The following is a 24134-nucleotide window of genomic DNA, read 5'->3' as shown; positions in this document are numbered from 1 at the left end:
CAGGAAAAGAACAAACACAGAAAGAAAAGTTTTCTACTTTTCCCAAACTGTAAAGAAACAAGCCATCAGATTCCATTTTCAGATTTTATTAATAGAAAAACACAAGAAGGTTGTAGAAATCTTGGAGAGCTCCAACAATTATTTAAAATTACACTTTAGGATAAAGCGAGGAAACACTACATTGAAAGTGCAATTTTGTCAATAAATTTAGCCATTTTGATGTCCCTTTTAGAAAGCCCTCCACAGTCATGTGTGGTCAGTGTAATTTGGACCTGTGGAAACACAAGCACAATGTTTTTAGCTCTAAACATGTAGAAAAAAATATGTCTGCAATGAATTTAATAGTTTTTCTGTCACATGTTTTGTCTAAAGGAGGTCATTCTTATGTGAACTTCATCAGGAATACTCCATATTTGCTCTATATATATAATGCTCTTAACTTCCTTATCAGTGTGTTTTTGGACCATGTTTTTTCTCCCACACTGTTTACATTTGATCACTGCTGCACTTTATAGAATGGAAACGTTCCTTTACTGTTTGAAAAGCTGTACCGAAACAAAATTTAATTTTGTATACACTCTGCATATACAAAATGACAATAAAGGTTGTCTAAGTCAGGAGGAAACCTTATCAGATTTTGTTCTTCATTTTAGTGTATATAATTGGTTAATAACATATGTAAATAAAATGAACAGGCGGCATTGTGGCAAATCCCTTTAGGAATATAACCATTGGTAATTTCTCTGACATTTTTAACAACCGCATCAATTTTTATACTTTTCTTCAAAAACCATGACTAATTTTCTAATCTGAAAGTTTGTTTGGACTTCCACTGCTTTATTTACCCTTTATGAATTAATATCGTTTTCAAAGGTAGGCTTATCTTAAGACAGCCATTTATCTGAAAAGCCTAAAAAAAAACAAAAACAAAAAAAACAGCTAATATTTTGATGATTTTTTTAAGGAAATACAACAGGAAGACTCAAGAAAACTCTTAATTAATTTTGAGATTTTTCATCTTATAATTTGCCATTCATCAAATTGTGTATCCCACACAACAGCCTGTACACTTTGATTATTAAGTAAATATGAAGCCCAAATGTAAAACAATATATATAACAAATGTTGCTTTATTTAATCTTTTACAAATCCACTTCATAAAACCTTCATCTCGAAGCATTTAACAACAATTAAAACATCTTTATAGAGATTACTTTAAGCCATATCAATCAAAATTTTGAATAGAGAAAGTATCAAAGTAAGGCAAATCACAAGAATTAGATAAAGTGAACCTCAACAGTTTTTGCCAGAACTCTTAGCAGCAAAATGTACCAATCCATGTTTCGTGAAAACCAAACAGCATCTATGTACAGACATCTCATACGGTGTTGGAGGGCTGATGATTTGAAGACCTTACAATCGGCGAGTCAGCCATAAACTCGCCTAAATACTAAACTACTTTGGAATCCCATCTGTCTAGTACAGAAAACTTTAGTTAAACCGGGTCAGAAACAAGCAGCAAATCTGCAGATGACTGAAATGCTATGGTAGGACCTTTAGTAACGGCTGCAAACCTTGATTACTGAAGCCATTCTGTAAACAGCAGTTGTAAATGAGAGTAATTGCTGCATGGGGGCTTTGTTTTTGTTTAAAGGAAAATATGTTGAATCTGGTGGGAGATTTCATGGTTGTAAATATCTTTAAAACTTGGAAAGGACCAGCTTATTTCTAATGATTCTTTGTGCTCTCTTTGGTATAAGCATTAGAATAATCCAATGTAAATCTGAGAAATGTAAGAAGCAACTAGAAAGTGAACTGTTGGACAGAAATCCTCAGCCAGGAATGGTTATCCCTCCAGGAGAAGGTAAACTACAACTCAATTCTTTACTGCCTTGCAGCCAAACCGCTTTACTAAGAAAGGCTCTGGGACTAAACCCTGAGGAAATTAGGAGATACAGTTCATAAGGTAGATCATGGCTGCTTGCAACTGCTCAGGCAACTTGTGGCAGCAGTTTTTGCCAAGTGGCATCGGCGTCTGCCTTTCCTTTTGGACCCATTAGCTGTAATCGGATGCAGTATCTCCCATTAGCAGCCACTGCTAAACGTTGATGTGTTTGATTTTAACACTGCCTGTTTTAAAACATGGTGTATTAAGTGCAAGTGGTAGTCTGTTTGGTGGCTCAGTGATACAAGGGTATTTGCATTCCAGAGAGGTGAAACGTTCGAAACCAGAAGGTTACTCTTGAGTCTGAGTAAAACTATTCACCCTCAATTGCTCCCCCTGAGCTGCTCAGTGTAGCAGCCTAGGGCTCCCTCAGGGACACAATCCTATCCTCCCACCGATGAAAAAGGGATCCTTCCTATTTCTCAAAGACCAAGTTAAAAGCCTCCCATTTTCAAGTTAACAATCTGTAACCAGCAGGTACATATTCCTCTGCATTGATGCATGCTGCCTCCATACAGCTCACCTGGTTGTAGATGCAAACTAGACCTGAGAAGAACGTAGCTTTAGACCTATCCGCTGGTTTAGGTTGGACACCAGGAGGCTCAAACCCTGAACAAGCATTTTCTTCACACATAAATGAATGATGAATATATTGTTCAAAAATATTAGTAGGAATTCAAAACGGATCAAATATTATGTTCAGGCTGAACTTCAATTAGTGCAAGGTTCTCTGCAAGTGTCTGGTTGAGAGCGAAAATGTTGCTTAGAGACCTGCAGCACTGTTCCTACAGCCACTTTAATAAAGAGTGGATTAGGAGCAGCATTCCTCTTAAAGAGTCCGGTTCACCGCACCGTAATTCAGTGGCTTCAGTCTAATGCTGAGAGATTTTCACAGACTGGTTGTGTCATATCACTCCTTTACCTCTGAGGCAAAAGGAGAATGAGGAGAGGATGGGTGAGCACTTGTGTTATGAGGGCGAGGTGGAGACATTTGTGGAAGTTTTCATGAGAACGACTCATGGTTTACCTCCAGAAAACACTTTTTCCATCATCATTACTCCTGACTGATTTACAGAGTATCTTGAGGGGTTCGGGTGGTGAGATTTCAAGACCTGGAAAAAATTTTTTACCAAAAAAAAAAATTCTGACTTTACTGAGAGACGTTTCATTGCTAATTATCTGGAATATATTATGACCTAGTCGCCATATTTTGTGGAACTGTCGAGAGCTGCTCCTGGTCGCTGCCACGAGGCGCTGTCGTGAGCAGTTATTATGAACCAAAAGCAGGATTATAAACATTAGACAATAAATTTATATAAAGAAAGGGATGATTTTAGTTACAACTGCATAGTTTCTTTTTTGCACTTAGAGAAAGAGGTTACCTTATTATAAATATTGAACCACTCTGGGTGATGGTTCATCTTCTCTGCCTGCAGGGCCACTCGGGACATGAAGCCAAACGCCTGGAGGGAAAGAAAGGAATTCATTAAAAAAGGAAATCTGGATTTCTAGATTTTTTTCCTTCTTTTTATATCGAATCCAAAACAAAAAATATGTACTTCAGAGTTTTATAATTTAACTCTTAATCAAAAAATGAAAAGGACATCAATTTTAGTTTTTCATCACGTAGTTATATATAGATTCTTCATATTAATTTTAATGAGCAGAATAGAATAGACTTTGTTGTCCCCTAGGGGAAATTTGTCACAGACACAATTGCACAGTGCATAGTAGTAGCTGCCATTCGAAACAATAAATGCACATAAAAACAAATACCAGCTAAAAACGTACACATAGGCTACATACAGACTCATAAGAATTAAAAGTAAAAAAAAAAAATGGAAACTACTGTACAATACTAAAACAACAAGCAGAACCCCAAGTAATTACACACTCCCATTTCTCACATTTAAGATCCCATTTTATCTTAAATTTTGATGGAGGTGGGAATAAATTAGTATTTAAAGCAGTTTGGTTTTTGGGGATTTGGAACCTTCTGCCAGAAGTCAGGAGCTCGTATTCTTTATAAAGGATGTGGAATTATGGCTTACAGCAAAAAGAAAAAAAATCAAAATTCTTCCTCTGGGACAAATACAATATTATCTAATGTCATTACATTTTTTTTTATGAATAAATGTTATGATCATATTATGACATTCAAAGATATGGATGCAGCTTTTGAATTGGAAGTTACTGAACAACAAAACATTACTGCTAAATAAGATTGCTGTTCAGAGTGATGATCCAAGCATATTAATGGAAAGTTGAGTGGAAGGAAAAAGTGTGGCAGAAAAAGGTACACCAGCAACCAGGACCAGGTCGGTCCAGGGAAGCACTTGAAGAGAAGCAGACACCTGAAGCTCAGGTTAGAGAATCTCGTCAAAATAACTATAGGCTTTATAGAGCCACACAAATCAGGCCAGTATGAACATTTGATGGAGAGAAATCTATTCCTGAGGTACAATTTATGTTGATCCAGAGCCTTAGTTTCACCCAAGGATTATATTAGAAAATTTCTGCCGGGAAGGCGTAACCCAGATGAAGACCAAAACAAACATGCAATCAGAATATTTATGATGATGATGATTTTGTGACGGAGTAGTTTGATTTCTCTAAACTATCTTTAGAGACAAAAGAAATGATGGAAGAAAGAGGAAGGTTCTATAGAACCGTACTGGTTTAAGCTGCTAACTCTAATTTTAATGCATTTGCTTATTTCTATAATAAGGAGCATCATGATTTAATTTGATTTTCAATTATAAGAAACTAAATTAATGGATTATTAATCCCTGAATGAACCACCGTGTGTAGGAAGAGTAAGTCCACAGGGAGCAGCTGCCTAAGGTAGAGCTGCTTACATTAGTTCTCCATTGATGAGGGGAAGAACATCCCTCACATCCCTGGTTATGCCAGAAAAATACAGTAACTCATTTTTAACCTAAGGGGGGCGCCAAAATAGCAATTTCAGACAAAAGAAGAGACAAGACGAATGCATGTTTTAGAGGTTTCTTTGCTTTGACACATCCGATTAAGAAGGATTGAGGTTCAGCAAAAGCCTGTTGATCAGCCATCAGATGAAATTACATGTGATGAAGCGTGACATCTAAAACAGAGGAGCAGGGTTGAAAAATCCTGCATGAATCCTGCAGCTGAAACAAAATTCTGCACATTTCTGTGCTGAGCAATCAACTGCTGTAACCCAGCGGCAGACATAAACATAATTTAAAGGATTACTTTAGAGATGTAATGACAAAAAACACATGCAGCTGGACTCATATAAGGAAAAGGAGCAATGCTGCCATCTTAAGCACAGAGAAGCAGAGGAGTTCACTGTGTGCACAAAGAAATCCCCTCCTTTAGGCTTACTTCCACAGTGATATCCAGACAGAGGGCGTGGACATCGAGAGACGTCCACACTCTTCATATTTCAGCTTTTGGTATGTGCCTCTTGCCAATCACAGGTCATCCAGAGAGTGATTACGGTAATTCTAATTATCTACAAAAGAGGAGAGCAAAATCCCTCGTCATGCTCGCTGTGACGAGAGAGGGGGAAAAACAACTCAGGTAGGCCCTATTTCAGAGCAATTTCCCTCTGCAATCTCAATTAAGTCCCTAAATGCTTCCTCTGTGCCTAATTAAATCAACTGAAATGCCATTGTTTACGGGCCGGGTCTGCGGACCTATACGCCACCTGACATGACGAAACAGAATTACTTTCACAAAGGAAATTGGGTTTAGTCTTTTTAGCGTGGCGGACTAATTTCTGAGACTGCCTGTTTGGTTCCCTCGTGCCGCTACGTGTGTAACACGATCGGCAGCTTGATCAAATTGGTTATCAAGGAAACCGTCTCCTGATCAATTTAAGTAATTGTCATATTCCTGCACCTTGACCCCCAGAGGCACCAATTTGGAGAGCAAGGCGGTCTGCTTTTTCTCAGCTTTCATTGGCTCTAATGGAGAAAGTTAAGCAGGCTGTCGTGTCAGGTGTTGTCCAAACTTGTCTCCTCTCTTTGGAACGGAGCTTAGGCTGAAACTGCTGCTGTGGAACACTGAGTGACAGCTAAAAGGTTTCAGTGTTAACAGTTCAGGGCTCCTGCACATTGTCCCATTACAAAACACTGATTTATTTCAGTTCTAGACACTGTTTTAGAAGAAAAATGGATCCTTTAGAGCTTCAAGACACTCCTAAACGGCTGGACATGAGCTTTAAGTCAAGGGAAGAGAGTTCAGAAGTTCCTAATTAAACATATCAAAAAATGCCATAATTTCCAATATCCTCATCAATTTGGTCCACACATTGTATTACTATTATTATGATTACTTTAAGCTAAAAACATCATATGCAGCAAATTAGATATCGAGGAGGAAGCTAAGACAGATGGGTCAACGCTGAGACATCCTTACTGAACTTATAAACTATGTAAGAACTTTTGCTGGTATTACTAAAAGCCCAACAATATATCAAAAGAACAGTATTTATAAAGTAAATATGGTTGCTGCAGTCTTGGAGCAGTCAGCTTTTTCCTGTTGCAGTAGGGACATTTACCACAGTCTCCTCTTCTTCAGTCGTGTTTGTGGTGTTCATGAACAGGATCTCAAGGTGAAGTCATGGAGAACAGGGTGTTTAGATGAATCTCAGAGTTTCCTCATTGCTTTAAGCAGTGGTTCTATTGAAGTCTTCAGGCTAGGCATTTTCGTTTCCAAATGAGCAGTCTGAAACAGCTGGAATAAATGGTCAGCTTTGTCCAAAATCAGGGGCTGTATTCTTGGAAGAACTTGTTCTACATAGGCCGGGCCTTGGCTGTGCAATGGGACGATCTAACCTTCAGAAGCGGTTCCTGTCCTCACCTCGGTGTAACTTCTATTCCCTGGTAACCATATAGAACAGATCTGGATAGCTGTAAAAACCTTTGCCCTGGTTTATTTTCCATTTATTTAATTTTCAAAGGGCTTGAGAAGCTGGACTGTCATCACATGCATGTGCTTAAGATAAGCCACCAAGAATGCACAAACCCATTTAAGTTTCGGGAAAATTATTTATTGCCTTTAAATTTGGAAAGCCCTCAGTGCTTTATTATGACAAAAAAAGCCTACTATTGCAACCTCTGAATCTGGACGCAGCTCTAATCTTGTTCGCAACCAGAAAATGATGGACCGCTTCTCCAGGTCACAGTCCAAATTTTGAGTCTCAACAAAAGTTCAAATTTGTTAATTAGACTTATTTTGGCCGTGCGCATACATAGGGATTATTACAGATAAGGGGGGGACGTGAAAAAAGTGAGTACATAGTACATTTGAAAACTGGTGAGGTAGACTAGAGCTAGGTTAGCAGTTGACCAGGTGGAAAAGTGATATAAGTTCTTACAATTATTGACTCAAGGAGTAGAAGAGAAAAAAAAATAAAAAGCATGACATGAATATCGTATATTCCACTGCACAGTTACCTACTTTGCATGTGTCTTTTCTATGAGTTTGTGCTTGCAGCATTAGAAAGTTAGATTAGTTCATAAGGTATGAATACATTTGCTTGCAATTGTATATCCATGGAGACCTAGTGAGGCACAAATGTGGCTTGTAGAGGAAGAGCAAATGCAGAAATAAAAGTGAGAATAGTTTCTAAACTTTTGCCCATAAAAATAAGTTAAAACAATTTCTTTTAAATCTGTAAAGGCTGTAAACCATTTCTGCTCTTATAGGTGGTGGTCCCTCGAGGGCAGTAAGCAGAGCAGAGGGGGACAAAGCTTCCAAAGAGGCAGAGCAGCGTCTGTCTGTCACCCATGGGTCATCTCCACATCCTCCATTTGGGCCAGAAAGAAAATGAAACCATCTCTCCGCTGCTAGGCAACAAGTCAACAGAGGTCAAGGGCTCTCTCACTCAAAGTGCTTCGTGTGGCCCATTTGTATTGTTTTGGCCACACTTCTAGAAGACAGCAGGTCAGCCAGCAGGGCGGCCATCCGCACCGGTGTCTCCAACAAGCTGTAGCTGTCAGATAATTTGATGTGACATTACGCAGAGCCCCCATCCCAAATAATCAGAAACACCCGTCAGCAGAACCCCACTATACGCACCCTCCCGCCGCCTTTCTAAATAGCTACACACACATGCTTCCGAGGAGCCATTTTAGAGCTATTACTGCATGATTGTCATACAACACTGGATGAAATAATTTGACGTCGGAGCGAGGCGGTTTTCTCGCTCTCATTGCGGCTGTGGGCTGAAACGCAGGACTCGGTTTCAAACATGTGTCTGTTATTTACAGATCAACTTTCTACCACAGCACGGTCCAAGGGGCTTTAAAAGAAAAAAACTCCTGCCATGTCTTGCCAGGACTAAGTGAATGCAGATTGTGACTCTTCTAAGTAGCCTCTGACAGACACATTCACACTGTAGAAGAACCCACAAGCCCCATCATCACCCAACCTTCACTGCTCTGCAGCAAAATGCCAGGACTCTGATTTTGAAACATCTTGTAAGTTCATTCTCCTTCTGTCCTGCTGACTAAGCTGAACTTATTTTTTAGTAGACCGGGATATAATTCATAAAGTTCATATAATTGTAAAGCAAAGCTGCCAAAGTTCAAAGTGAAAAACTAGAATTTGAATCGTTTTAAATTTTCACACTGACTCACTAAAAAAAAAAAAAAAAAACTCACTTTGAGACCCTGACAGAAAAGCATACAAGACCTTCTGTCATGCTTAACAACATCATGTAAGAACTTCATACATGAAATAGGAGTCAGATTATGTTCACAGATTTTGGGCAACCCCCCATTACATACCGAACAACAATGAAAGGTTAAAGAAGACAAAATAAATGCTCCACATTGCAGCATTTCTGGTTATATCACAGAGGGAGATGAAAAGGGGAAGTTTTTATAGAGCTCCATGCAAGAGACCATTAAAGCAATAGTAATCCTAGGAAAGAGATGGACATACTGTATAAGCACTTAAAGAAGAATAAAGTCTGGTCTGGCAGACCAATAACTGTCTGTGGATAGATCTAAAGAATTTAGGCAATTGACTAAACAACCAATGATTAAATCTAAATAGAATATTGTTAATATTTTTAATTTGAGTTTAGTTTAGTTTTATTTTTAACTTTTGTATTTACACCTTTTCCTATTTTGTTTCAGTTAATTTTAAATTTTATGAAAGCATGCACCACTTAAAATTGGCAAAATAATTTATGATGTACTTTGTATATTTTATGGAGTTTAAGGTTATGTTTTTTTTCCACATCCAAACCTTTTAACAATTATCAACGTTTGTGTTATGCTAATATTATATATCCTTATTTTCCATTCTTCATTATTTTTTCTGTTAATCCAGACACAATATTGTAACCAAAATAAAATAAAAGTAAAAAAATAAAAAACTAATTACATACAGTTAGTGTAAAGAAAAAAAGGCATTTTACAAACTAAAACATTGCTATATTACATAGTAAGTATTGGATGAATGACTAAGTCTGATTTTAAATACGACTGGGAATCACATCACCTACTTAAGCTGGAAGCAGGGATGGATCTAGAGGGGGCACCAGGGGGTCCAAAGCCAGCACCATCCAATCATTGGCTACCCATCAGTATTTATATTTTATGGGAAGGAGTTTGTCTTTGCAGTCATCTAGGAGTCTTCTATGTCATTAAAGATAAAGATTAACTGCTCAACCCATTTAAAATATATTATTAATCAACATAAATTCATTTAAACAGCACTGATGTATAAGTATGTGCGTAGCTTTATTAGCAAGGAACTCATGAGAATCTGGTCCGCCTTCAGCAATTTGTTTGGAAAATATAGATGTAGGTTCATTGTGATCAGTATAGATTTACCCTAAACTAGTTTCAGGGGCGATTCGTTTTTTTTTTTCCACCCCTCAGCGCACATTGGTCCCTGCATGGACACCCCTGTTAAAATTTCCTGGTACTGCCACTGAATGAAAGCTGATATAAGTTATCAAAAACAAGTTGTCTAATAAATCAAACTGAGCTTAACTATATTTTAACAAACTTGGACCATATTTATCTTAAACAGCCGATTTCTAATTTGATCAACACTCTGAATCCAAGTTATGAGGCTGACTAACTAATCACCATAACATAACTATGCTGCTATGCAATCACAAACAAACAACAAAGTCATCAGCTTTATTTACTCCCGAGGATTTTATCACCAATGATTATTTAAGGGTGTGTGTGTGACCGACTAAAGTGATAGCAAGCTGTTTAAAGCTTCAAATCTATAATTTTTAGAAAAATAATATAAATTATACCTAAACTAAGTTTATATTCACTTACATAACTCTAAGTTAGGTTCTTTATGTAACATCTGAGGCATGGTTGTTTTGGCTGGGGTTTTAATTTGGCTATTTTATGAATTTCTCTCCACTTTACAGCAACAGTATAAAAATATTTATGCAAATCCAGATTTAAGAACAAAATATAGTGATTTAATAGCACACCAGTAGGTATACTGCATTTCAGAAATCACATTTTTTTTCTGTATCGGTACAGATTTATTACAATGGTACCAAATGGAATCAAATGACCAATCGTAGGATTATTTATTTTTTGGTATAAGCAAAAAGGAAAAAAAAAGTGAGGCATACCTTCCCTATTAGAAAGATTTTTACAGGGTTGAGGATATAACGAGGCAGATATCTTTATCAAACCAAATAGTGCCCCTACAGTCCTAATGATAAACAAAGGGATATATCAATCTTTTCTAAAGAAATGCAACTATTACATTTTTGCTAACTTTAGGAAAATTATGAGCAGCATAATATGAACAGCAAAGAAAAGCAGCCTGTAAAAAGGGCCAAAATAAAGACATCTTAACTTATTTGCAACAGGCTATGTATGGGAGAGAGAACGTGTTAAGGAGTGCGTCCTGATCCTTCACTGAAATGTTTGGCCTACATGCCTGTGTGGCACATAACCAACACTGCACATCACCCCGAGTATTATCCCCACAGTGTGAGGATTATTTTCTTTGGCGAAGAGAGAAGGTAGTCAGAGCCAATGGGAGAGTCACATCAGCCCCTTTTTTATGGTCACTCAAAACCCAGGTAGCATTTCTATACACATTTACACTGGTAAATACACTTTCCACGGGCTTTGGTCCCATGATAGAACCTATACTTTCTGGGCTTGTGGGTGGTGGGTTATGAATAGCTGCAGGGCTTTGTTCCACCAGCGGCTGCGGCAAATGACGAAGGTGAGCATTCAGATGTTAATCTCATACGTGGGGTTTGTCCCAAATGTTTTTAAAAGCATCTCACACTTCCTCTGTGTAGTCAGTTCATCAAGATTATTAAACTACTTATAAATATATTATAGAGGGGGAGAGTACAGCTAACAGCCCAATCTAGACACTAGGCTAGTTAACAGTGGAAAACAAGAGAGAGCCGTCAAACCAGGCCAGCGGCTCGGTGATATACCGCTGCCTGTATTAATTTGTAGTGACAGAAAGTAAATATAAAACTGTTCTGGCCAGGATAGCTTCTATTCACTCTTTCTAGAAGGCAACCTGTAAGAAAACCTCTTGAAAGCTACAAAAGACAAGACTTGAGCAAAAGTTCACCTTTCACCAATCCAAACACCCTAACTATTTTCCCAGCCCTACTTATACAGGTGCTGGTCATAAAATTAGAATATCATGAAAAAGTAGATTGATTTCAGTAATTCCATTTAAAAAGTGAAACTTGTATATTATATTCATACATTACATACAAACTCATATATTTCAGATGTTTATTTTGTTTAATTTTGATGATTACAAATGACAACAAATGAAAATCTCAAATTCATCATATCAGAAAATTAGAATATTGTGAAAAGGTTCGAAATTGATGGCCCCTGGTGCCACACTCTAATCAGCTAATTAACTCAAACCACCTGCAAAAGCCTTTAAATGGTCTTTCAGTCTAGTTCTATAGGCTACACAATCATGGGGAAGACTGCTGACTTGACAGCTGTCCAAAAGATGACCATCGACACCTTGCACAAGGAGGGCAAGACACAAAAGGTCATCGCTAAAGAGGCTGGCTGTTCACAGAGCTCAGTGTCCAAGCACATTAATAGAGAGGCGAAGGGAAGGAAAAGATGTGGTCGAAAAAAGTGTACAAGCAAGAGAGATAACCGCACCCTGGAGAGGATTGTGAAACAAAACCCATTCAAAAATGTGGGGGAGATTCACAAAGAGTGGACTGCAGCTGGAGTGAGTGCTTCAAGAACCACCACACACAGACGTATGAAAGACATGGGTTTCTGCTGTCGCATTCCTTGTGTCAAGCCACTCTTGAACCACAGACAGCGTCAGAAGCGTCTTGCCTGGGCTAAAGAGAAACAGGACTGGACTGCTGGTGAGTGGTCCAAAGTCATGTTCTCTGATGAAAGTAAATTTTGCATTTCCTTTGGAAATCAAGGTCCCAGAGTCTGGAGGAAAAGAAGAGAGGCACTTCATCCACGTTGCTTGAAGTCCAGTGTAAAGTTTCCACAGTCAGTGATGGTTTGGGGTGCCATGTCATCTGCTGGTGTTGGTCCATTGTGTTTTCTGAGGTCCAGGGTCAACGCAGCCACATACCAGGAAGTTTTAGAGCACTTCATGCTTCCTGCAGCTGACCAACTTTTTGGAGATGCAGATTTCATTTTCCAACAGGACTTGGCACCTGCACACAATGCCAAAGCTACCAGTACCTGGTTGAAGGACCATGGTATCCCTGTTCTTAATTGGCCAGCAAACTCTCCTGACCTTAACCCCATAGAAAATCTATGGGGTATTGTGAAGAAGAAGATGCAATACACCAGACCCAACAATTCAGAAGAGCTAAAAGCCACTATTAGAGCAACCTGGGCTATCATAACACCTGAGCAGTGCCACAGACTGATCGACTCCATGCCACGCCGCATTGCTGCAGTAATACAGGCCAAAGGAGGCCCAACTAAATACTGAGTGCTGTACATGCTCATACTTTTCATGTTCATACTTTTCAGTTGGCCAACATTTCTATAAATCCTTTGTTTTTATTGGTCTTCAGTAATATTCTAATTTTCTGATATGATGAATTTGAGATTTTCATTTGTTGTCATTTGTAATCATCAAAATTAAACAAAATAAACATCTGAAATATATGAGTTTGTATGTAATGTATGAATATAATATACAAGTTTCACTTTTTAAATGGAATTACTGAAATCAATCTACTTTTTCATGATATTCTAATTTTATGACCAGCACCTGTAGATACTATGTATGTTACCCCCTTCCATCGAGTGCAAACAGCAGATTCCCTCTGCTTTTGAATATTCAATAAACAAAACCAGCATTTTTCTTCAGCATCTCTTCTGTAACAAACTCATGCATCAGTTGGGTTCAAGTAACCCGATGACGCACGCATAATAATCACATTTGTTGTCTACAAATTCGAAAAACAGTGCATCATAAATTAATAAGTTATATTGACCGAAAAGGCTGATGTCCATCCGTTGTTTGATTTCAAAGCAAATATCAGCCGATACCTATTGAAAGCAAATAATGCTGTGCATCCCTAGTCAGATGGAATCAAGCATAACTGTGTGCTAGAATGTCCTAGTCAAACTCCTGTCCTAAATTTGATGCTCAGACACTTCAAATTCAATATGACTAAGCTTCTTGTATTTTAAAAGGAAAGTTGGGCATCAAATTCCACTTGTAGGGAAAAAGCTAATTCAGACATACTTCAAGACTAAAATCTAGATATTATGACTGACCACTGGGGTTGCCTGTGAAGCTTCTTGCATTGCATAATAAAGGAGTCCATGATTCATAATGGACTGCGTTTTAGATGGCATTTGGAGGCAAAGCAAACCCAGATTGCAAACTATTTTTTTACCAATCTAATGCATGTAATCTCAAGTCCTAGCAATTTAAAATCATGAGCCACAGGGGGAGTGGTGGCCTGGTGGTTAGGGCATAGAGCTCGGAATCCTGAGGTTCTGAGTTCGAGTCCCACTCCCACAGACCGCCACTCTGGGTCTCTGAACAAGACCCTTAACCCCACCATGGCAGCCCTCTGCAGAGGTAACTTTCTCCAATGTGAAATCAATAAAGTAAATTATTATTATTATATAAATGATTTAAAAATTAATTTTAATTAAACCATCATATTCTAAAACAAACTTTTTATTTTAGAAAAAGGGAAAATTACTGATTGCTGGAAAAAAAAAACATTCAGAGGAGAGAAAACATGTTGAAGCTTTAGCCTCTTTTTAAGTGTGTCCTTCATTAATACCATTTTTCACTAAAAAAGAAAAAAATGTTTACAAGTGCATGAAATGATCTTTACTTATAAACAGTTTTATTTGAGATACAAGTGTAGTCCAGTCTGTCATTTGTGTGAATTCTTATATCCAACCTGTTGCCTGCCATGTTGACGAAGGGTTTGTTGACTTAGCGGGTTAGACTCAAAACAACAAAACTCCTAAAACACACCTTTTGAGTGATTATCTTCTCTTCTCTCCTATCTCTGCATGAGGGAGTTTATGTGGAAAAAGAAGGAATGCTATTGTTGTCAACCTCCACTAACATAACACAACAGTTGAGTTTGCACAGCTCACCTTTAAAAAAACAGCCTTTTTATATCTAACCTTTTCACAAGACTTTCTACTTCATTCACAGAAACTGATAACAGATGTTCGATCTTTAAACAAATAAAGCATAAACATCTGTGTGTAAACAACATCAGCACCAGCAACTTTAAAACGCGCGCAGTCCTGGCCAAAACTCTGCCGCTGTGAAGACAGGAGAACATGCAGATGTTTCCACATGTGGTTGCAGGGAATCTTCTGAGCGATCAAAATGGCACTGGAAACAGGAGTTTATCCCTCAAACTTGATTAAACACCATGAATATGATGTCAAAGCAAAGAAACACTTCTCAAAACTAAAGCCACCAACAAGCCACAGGTAAATTACTGGGTTTGTTGCAACATTATCACACTTTCCACTCTACATGAGCTCAGCAATTTAAGCCTAAAAAAGAAAAAGCAGCTGTCATTTTGCTTTTATTTGAACTGTAGCTCTGCTGCCCCTTAATGGCCACACTAGGCATTGCCTCGCCACACAAATAGGGCTTTGTTATTTCCACTATAAACTCTTTGGGGATCTGATTTCTGCAACTCTGTGGCTTTAGATAAGTGGTGAGTGGAAATCAGCCAGAATGTAGCCCCTCGTCACTGCTTCTCATTTTAAAAGCCCTTTAAGTGCAACCATGAAAGAGAACTTGCAACACTGAATGAAAGGGGCTGAAAAAAAAATAAATAAAATAAGGACCAGAAGACAAAACAGAGTTGCCAACAAGCAAAATAGGAAAAACATGAGTTTGTCTTCCAAAACATGGGGCAGAGAAAGTGAACACGAGAAAAAGACTTAAGGAGGCAGAGATGGAGACCAAGGAAGGCAAAAAAAACGAGAAAGAAAGGGACATCTACTCTGGAGGATGATGGTGTTGTTAGTGGTTGGCAAACCAGATGGTACATTTTAGCTAATTTGATTGTTTGTGAAAGAAATCATTCTGATCAAAACCTCAACTGGCAGCCTGGTGTGTCTCTGCCTAATGCAGCCTGACATGTGGAGGTAGGGGGATAGGCTGTGGGAGAAGGGAACCGCAGATGGAGAGGGAGGATGTCAGTATTCGCCCTCTGACTTCAAACACGGGGAAGTGTAAAACCAGGCCATTTTAGTGGTTAAAAACAACTAACGACAGGATTAGAGGAAGTCCACTAAGTGGCCTTGAGACGATGCAGTTTACTTTGACCAGATATTGTCTAAAATGGGAAGTTATGAAAGGAAAAAAAGAGAGAATGTTATCAGAACATTGTAAGCTTGTATGTTTAGGTTTCTGTGCTGATTTCAGGAGGAAAGATATTGTTTGCTGATACTGAGTCTCATTCTAAGCCATTGAGAAGATCAGTGCCATCTAGTGCTAACAGATTTCTTCTGTTTTTGCCCTACTGGTTAAATTTCATTTTTTTTAAATGGACCAAATTTTGGGCGTGCTTTGGTTTTGCAGTGGTTAGCGCACTCGACCCATGTATGGAGACCTTAGTTCTTGCAGCAAGTGAACCAGGTTCGAATCCGGCCTGTGGCCCTTTCCCGCATGCCTCTCCCCCTTTCCTGTCAGCATACTGTGCATAAAACGGGCCACTAGTGCCGTAACAACTCAACAAAAAAAGGAACCAATTTTAATATGCGACAGATAACCTGGTTACACACAGAAAGCAGTTTTCCCTCAGATATTTAACTTTTTAGAGAAAATCCAAACCAATCTGGTTGGTATTAAATTTCCCTTTGGCCCTCTAACTGGTAGCAGGAGCTGCCATCAGTGAGTGTGATAACTGGCGATTAGTGTTTTTAACTTCAGAGTCATTTAAGTGCACTACAATTCAGATATTTTGGGAAATTTTTTTAGGCACAAACTACCTGTTCAAGGGTGGAGATAAACCAATTAATTGAATTAAATGAGTATAAACAATAATAGAAATAATAGTCAACCAATTTAGTAATCTCTTTATCTTTACGTGGACTATATGGACTCCAAACCATTATTTTTTTTAAAGAATAACCCACTAAAGTAAGTAATCCAAACTAAAAAGGCTATTATATAATACCTTCATTTATTTATCTTAAGAGGTGGAGTTGTTGGTGTGGGTGGGATGTTTGTCCTGCTATGCAACCCGGCTGTGATTGACATGGGCACACTGGCACATACATCAACCCAATCATGGCGAGGAGAGATCACAATAATGGTAATGTATGTGGCTGCTCCCTCCTCCCACACACAATCATTCCTATAGGGACCTGGGCGTAAAGACATTAACTGACCATCTTCAGGGCCAGCTGGGTCGTGAAGTTACATGCCTGAAAATAAGCTCTGACAACAGCAGGTTTTTCTCTTTCAAGGTCCCATCTGAGTGTAATGATGTGGCGGAGATGTATAATCCTGATCTCTGGCCAGTTGGAGCCTATGTTTGGCGTTTTTATGAGCCACGTTGGGCTGGGGGAATGAGCGGTGCGGTTCCTCCGGGGATGCAGATGGGAGGGACCTCATTGACCTGTGGCACAGAGGCCAAATAAATCTGAGCAGATGGCTCTAAAAGTTATGTCATAATTGTTGTGGCCTGCGCTTGGGCCATAGTGCAGAGGACAAAGCTCGCCCTGTTGTTGTAGACCAACTTTTAAACCAATGTGATGTGCTGTGTCTACTTTTCTGACAGAGCAGGATTTAGAAGGTCTGAACTCTGTAAATGAGTGTTTCCACGGAGCTGGGGAGTCTAGTGTTGATATTAGTGATGGAATAAAATGAGGTCGGATTCCTGATGGTCTTGCAACATTATGAGATAAGAGACTGGATCCTTGGGTTAAAATAACTAAAGTTGAAGTGGACTGGTGCATAGCAATGCATCTAACACAAAATGACAAGGAATGTGTTTAACCTGAATATGTACACCACATATAAGTATCTTAACAAACTTGCTTTTATACAAGATATGTTTTTTATTGTGTTTTTTATTGGTGACATGAACTCTGATATCACTGATAGTAAATCTTTATTTTGTACTCAGTTTTGTGAGGATAGTGGGCAAATTCTCTCAGTCTCTAAAGTCCTGCTGAGGCATGGCATACAACCTTATGGTTGGATCACTTTGTAACTACAGCAGATGCACATGCCTCATTAAACCAACATGAAAATCCTGTATGAGTTATCTACCGCTGATTATATACCATTTGGGATGCAGATACATTTACAAGTTAACCAATGACAGAAAAGTACAATTTTGAATGTAACAAATTACACTTGGACTGGAGCTCGCTCTCAGAAGAGGAACTACTATCATTCTCTATGTGCATAAATAACTCACCTAGGAATATCTACCTAGATTAGGGTTGTCAAAAGTATCGATACTTAAAAAAGTATTGATACTGAAACGTTGTATCCGGATACAATACTCATTTTCAAAAGTATTGATACAGCCATCTAAAGTGCAGAATAGTGGAAAATGCACTTTCTGAACACTGTGTGATTGAATAATTCTGTGCTTTTTTTCAGTTTCAGACTTTTTTTGTGCAGCTGCTGAGAATTATTTTTGTTTAATTGGTTTGGCCAGTGTCATTGTTATGTCTGCAAAACATAGCCAAGGAAGGAACATTTAATTTTAATTTTGTAAGTTTTTTTTATCAAGCTTGCTTAATATTGTGTACAGCATACAACCTCAAAATATTATTCTTATTGTTTTTTAAATGTATTTCTTGTATTTTTTTAGTAATGAAAATATTTCTGTTGAATTTAAGAGTCTTTGTTTTTATTCTTGTGGTATCGAATAGGGTATTGTGTATCGAATGTTTTTCTTAGTATCGGTATCGAGTTGAAAAGTTTAGTATCGTGACAACCCTAACCTAGATAAAAGCAGTTATTCAGCAGTTATTCTTTTGTTTTATGTGTGGAGATGATAATAACAAGGGATCGCAGATCTATCTGTAGGGACCGCAAATAAATAATGTGTGAACATTCTGAGCACAATGAATCCATTTGTTCTGTGTATATTGAATTTGTTAATGTTTTGATTGCATCCACTAAACTCCTCCATAAACAGCAAAAAAAACAGAAAAATCAAAAAAAAAAAAAAAGAAGCAAAATCAGGCCAGATTGGAACACCAATGTGGCTGAACTTTATATTAGAGCTCAGTAGGCTTCAAATGAGTGGATACAGGCAGGGAGACTGAGATTTGGGCCTGTCCTTGAACATAAAAAGTTGACTAATGTCCAATACAAGGATGCTGTGCGATATACTGGTAAAAATGAAAGAGTAATGAGGGCTGACTCCATGGCCAGAAAACTTTTTAGTAACAATACACAAGACTTTTGGAAAGAAGTTAGAGGTAGGACATTCCACAAAAAATCTCTGCCCTGTGTGACTGATGGCATTTCTGGCACTGCTAATAATGTGGAGGTATGGCACCAACATTACAGTAGATTATTTAATTGTATTCATAGTGGATCATACACTTTAAATAATGTTGACAGTACAGATAAAATACGGCCTTGTGAAGTTCATAAAGCTATTTCAAAATTGTCAAACAATAAAGCCACTAGGGGTGTGCAAAATAATCGCCATGACGATGCATCGCAATTCTAATTTTTATGATCTACTGCATCGATTCTTGACACCAAGTATTGATTCTTAATTTTAAAAAAAGGAATAAATAAAATACATGAATGGTTGGCGCACATCGGCCAAAAACAAGTGGAATACAACGTCCAGTCCAGCAGATCTCGTGGATGAGTTGACGCCCGCTGCCTCATGTCACAAGCATTTACTGAGACAAGTCATTCATAAACAAAACATGGAGGAGACTGAGAAAATTCGCCCGGCCAGTATGATAACTGGCGAAAAGTGTTTTAAACTTCAGAGACAATCCATTCCACTACAATTCAGATACTTTGGGAAGTTTTTTTAGGCACAAACTGCCTGTTCAAGGGTAGGGATAAACCAATGAATTGGAATAAACGTGTATAAACAATAATTGAAATAATAGTCAACCAATTTAGTGATCTCGTTATCTTAACGTGAACAATACAGATTCCAAACCATTAATTTTTTGCCAGTTAAAAAATAGCTTGCCAGTGTGCCAATCCATTATATTTCAAGTCAGATGTTTGGATGCATTTTGGCTTTAAAACAGAGTAGTGTCCAAATTCATTTCCCGAGGGCTGCCATCTTGCATGTTTTAGTTTTTCTCCCTGGAGGTAGTTTCTACCTCCTCAGCACGTCAAAGGTATGCATATGCCTGCTAATTAGCAACCATTTTGACGCAAGTGTTTTGAAAAAGAGAGATTACTAAACCATCCAGGATACCAGTTCTCATGGTGCATTCACACAGCATGGGGTGAAGGCAGTGATTTCAGCGAGCCCCGCAGGTAGTTAACCACTCTGCATTTCAGATGCACTTTGTTTACACCCTGGACCTAATCATCAAATTGGAGGAGTAGGTGAAGCTGAAACCCCACCGACGAGAAAAAAACTCAAATAGACTGAATGGTTATCGCTTCTTTTGTGCAGGTTTTGGCATTTTAATTGCTCATTTTTTAAAATGGAAAAAATAAAATAATAAAAAAGATAACTTGTCCTAATGTTGTTTTAGAGAATTTAAAGATAATTTTTTAGGTCACTCAGAGATCTACTACCCTTTTAAGATCTAAATGTAATCAAAATCATCTAGCCTACTTTTTAGTACTTCATTTCTGCTGATTTGGTTTATAAAATAGAATTAGTTTTACAGCCGATGACGTCACCATCCCAGCAGACGTTAGTGCTGTGCCCATTTTGATATAAAAATGTTGCATAACATCACACGTCATTCCTATAACAGTGGGCATATTGACCTTATTTAGCGGCTGGAATTATTGTTTAATATTTAGTTAATCACCAGCCCCCCAGACCCTTCGCTTTGGACCTGGCGTTACCCCTGGCAACCTCATGTCATTTCCTGTTTCTCGCTGTTGGCATTTTACAAAAAAAGTACAGGTGAAACTTAACATCATGGACTGCTGCTAAATTGTTCTCTATGAAAAACTTTGGGGAGACCATTATTCTTATTGAAAAGCCCCTAAAGCTCTAACAAAAAAAATCAACTACTGTTCATCCAGACGCAGCTCGGATTCTGTCGGGTTCGGCGGGACTTCCTTGGAAATCTACCCCTGCAGAAAGCACCGATGCTGGGCAGTGGGCAGTGACAGACCTGGCTCTGTACTGGAGCTAAGGTAGGACGATGAACAGTTCTTCTATGACTAATTTACAACGTCTTTTTTTAAAAGCAATCTAAAAATCTCTTAAGCACATTCCTTATTTCGAGTTTTGTTAATATTGTTTATCTGTTTTTCAAGTGAAAAAGCTTCACCTACAACCACTCCCTGATTAGCTGCTGTATCGCCATTTCATATAAAAGTTCAGATTTTTCAGCTTCAGCGATCACCGCCTCTCTCCCGCCATGCGGTGCTGCTGTTTGACATCACCTCAGCTCTATCTAGTAGCACAAGGTGAAAGAGGAGCAGTGAACGCTCACACCGCGTGGAGTTGAGGTGGAGCCGCTTCACCGCCCTTCACGAATAGGAATTCTTGGTGAACTGACCACAAGGGCCATTGCCACCGCCTCCGGTGTGAACCCACAATTTAAGGATGAATTATGTGAGAAATATAGTGTGGCCAATTAGATTTTTAAGAAAAAAAGTAACAGCAGTTTAAAAAGCTAAGTTGAGCCAAAAGGAACGAGTAACAACTAGCTTCCTGGAAATGTAGTGGAGTAGAAAGTACAATATTTGACTTTGGAATGTAGTGCGGTAAAAGTTAAGTACCTCCCCAAAAATACTCAAGTAAAGATACTCAGAAAATTTCCTTGAGTTCATTAATCAAGTTAATGCACTCCATCACTGTCCACCACTGGGTTTAACTGCTATCAGGAAGTGCTGTAGGTATAAGTTCAGTGTGTTACACTTTCAGATCGGAGGAAGATCAACTACTTCCGATTCAATTTATCACATTTAGTCTGTGATCCTGTCTTCAGGCCTAAACATTGACGCTCCAAGTGTTGAGTTAATGTCTGAATACTACTGGCAGCACTGAACACTGAGGCAAAATAAACCTGCAGGCCCCCAGTACCAAATGACCTGAAAGCCTCCTTGTTTTCCTAACTGTATCCTGACAGATATACCATCTTTCTTGGCTGCTAAGACCTAAAGGAACTAGCCCTAACCAATTTCTCCCATACAGCTGCACATGGTTCAGATAGGAACTAACAAAATAAAATAAAAGATTCCTCAGAGGTCTAGAAGTGGCTTTAGACACAGCAGAAATATGACAAAAACAAAAAAACATACCTGATTAAAGGTTTTGAAGTGCAGTTCCTTGAAGATAGCATCCCGATTCTCTACTTCCATCCATCCTGTTGCCCTGAGCTCCATCACCATCTGATCCCGGTCTGCAGGGCTGAGCCAGTGGGAATCTGATGACTGGACACAAGTGACCCCCCGTCATCACAATCAAATATTTTTGAATCTATTTTTATTTTGGTTCTTACAGAGAGTTTCAGTTATGATGCCAGAAAATCAATACACAAACAGGAATGATGTCAGAGAAACTCTGAATATTTTTTTTTTTTACATTTCAAAACAGATTTTTTTCTGCCAAACTAAATGTATTATTTCGCCATACTAGTCTGCATGCTAAAATATCATTATTTTCTAAAATGTTTGCTCATTGGAAGAGCTGGCAGCAAAAATCTCAAATAACCTCTGCAGTGAGACCTCCAATAATCTCACATTTCATTTCTAAACGTAATGTTACCGAGTCTGAATATCAAAATTACGGCTGCAATTTAAAGTTTATTTGCTTTGCCTGAACTACTTTAACATGACTTGTTAATTAAATCGTACCGACATAATAGCTTTTCTAAGAATTCATTGTATCAATTAACAGATTATTAAAACACTTATTTAACCTGAATGTAAATAAACCAATCAAGTGAGGAGAATAATGAATCAGAATTTGATAGGTTGTGAGAGTTTGGTCAATCCAACAAAAATAAATAGTATAAAGTTGCATTCAGTCATACATATAATATCATGTATGACTATAAAAGGGTTGAATCCTCAAGCCATAATACTATATTATTGCAATCATTGTTTTCCAATTGCTTTTCTTGACTTAGTAGAGCATACTTATTATCGCAATTATAAAAACTATAAGAGCCAAGCCTAAAAATATATATAATTATCAGAGCATTCTCCTAATGTGGACACTGTTGTCAATGAAAATGAGATGGTATGGACTCTGTCATGACTTAGAGCAAAAAATAAATATAAATGGTAGAATAAATAATGGATCTTTAACTGTTTTGAAAATAAATAATTTATCTGTAAGGATCGCAAATAAATCTTTTTTTGTATGCTGCTACTTGGGTGCAATCTTGTGTCTCCAGAAGATGGCGATGTTGCACCACTAATTGGGAGCTGTCAATACTGTTTACATTTTATTATTAAATCCTAAGGTAAAATATATTTTACTTACAGTATCAATTATATAATTCATATCTCAACATTTTATTGTGGCGAACTTCTCGTATTGTTATTTTATAGTTTCTCCCAACTTATAAGCTTCTTAAATACTGCATTTAGACACTTATTCCCAAACTGAAACGCGATATAATAGAAATAAACGTCGGAAAAACAGAATAGATTATAAATAGTATCGCAAACATAGACAAATTTTCCAATTAAAAATGCAAAAAAATATGTAAGAACTTTATCAGAATTCAGTGTTTTCCACTCGACACAAACTAAACTTAACACACACTACTGCTGACTTTTCCAAACTTATCCCACCAATAAACACCGTTATCGGGGTAACTGTAGCGTCCCGCTCGGACTTAAAGGAGCTAAGAGGTGCTAATGCTAACAGAGGAGTTCAGGCACAGCTCTCACCATTTTAGAGGAGTTTCTGTGGAGCACGGGTTCCTTCAGGATACTCAGCCGGCTGCAGGGCCGAGACCTGCTCGTCCTCAGGATGAACATTAACCCAAACATGTCTGTAGGCTGAGTTTTTGCTTCACAGCTGGTTCTGCGCAAATGCGTGTCCTCCCGTTCAGGGAAGCTGTTCACAATACTGCCTGATCAAAATTCATATGAACTTAAAAATTTTTTTGCTTTGTTACGTTTATTCTTGGGGTAGTAAACATTTAGAAAACAAAACAAAACAAAAAAAAACAGGGTGGTTTAGTAATTATTTTTAAATTATTTTACACTGCTCAAAAAAGAAAGGAACGCCTAAAAAACACAATATAATTAAAATCAAATCAATCTTCTTACAAATCAATCTTAGAAAGCTGATTGGCAATCACTTCGCGTAAAGGAGAAAATATATGGAATTCACTATATATATATATATATATATATATATATATATATATATATATATATATATATATATATATATATCACTGATTCTTGGGAATTTGGATAAAACAGGTTTTAATTTTGAAAATAAAAAGTTAGTTGGATTACAAAATCTGAAGGTATATTGTTATAGACCAAGGTCTTGGCTGTTCAGCAGTGTACAGGTGCAACCTCCTCATTTTGTATTTCTTTCATAAAATAG

General features: G+C 37.9%; 1 protein-coding gene across 1 annotated transcript; it reads right to left on the bottom strand.

Annotated features, from left to right (window-relative positions):
* Window positions 1-131: 131 nt before the first annotated feature.
* Window positions 132-23634, bottom strand: LOC119786897 (pterin-4-alpha-carbinolamine dehydratase 2-like). Its single transcript, XM_038290462.1, has 4 exons — window positions 23462-23634; window positions 21860-21991; window positions 3328-3408; window positions 132-272 (listed from the first exon to the last, which is right to left on the bottom strand). The coding sequence occupies exons 1-4, from the start codon at window positions 23561-23563 to the stop codon at window positions 177-179; spliced, it is 411 nt and encodes a 136-aa protein (XP_038146390.1). The 5' UTR covers window positions 23564-23634; the 3' UTR covers window positions 132-176.
* Between the last annotated feature and the right edge of the window lie 500 nt (window positions 23635-24134).

This window comes from Cyprinodon tularosa, unplaced genomic scaffold (genome assembly GCF_016077235.1).
Source record: "Cyprinodon tularosa strain WSP-4 unplaced genomic scaffold, ASM1607723v1 ctg281, whole genome shotgun sequence".
NCBI classification, from domain to species: domain Eukaryota; kingdom Metazoa; phylum Chordata; class Actinopteri; order Cyprinodontiformes; family Cyprinodontidae; genus Cyprinodon; species Cyprinodon tularosa.
This window is presented reverse-complemented; position numbering and strand designations above follow the sequence as displayed.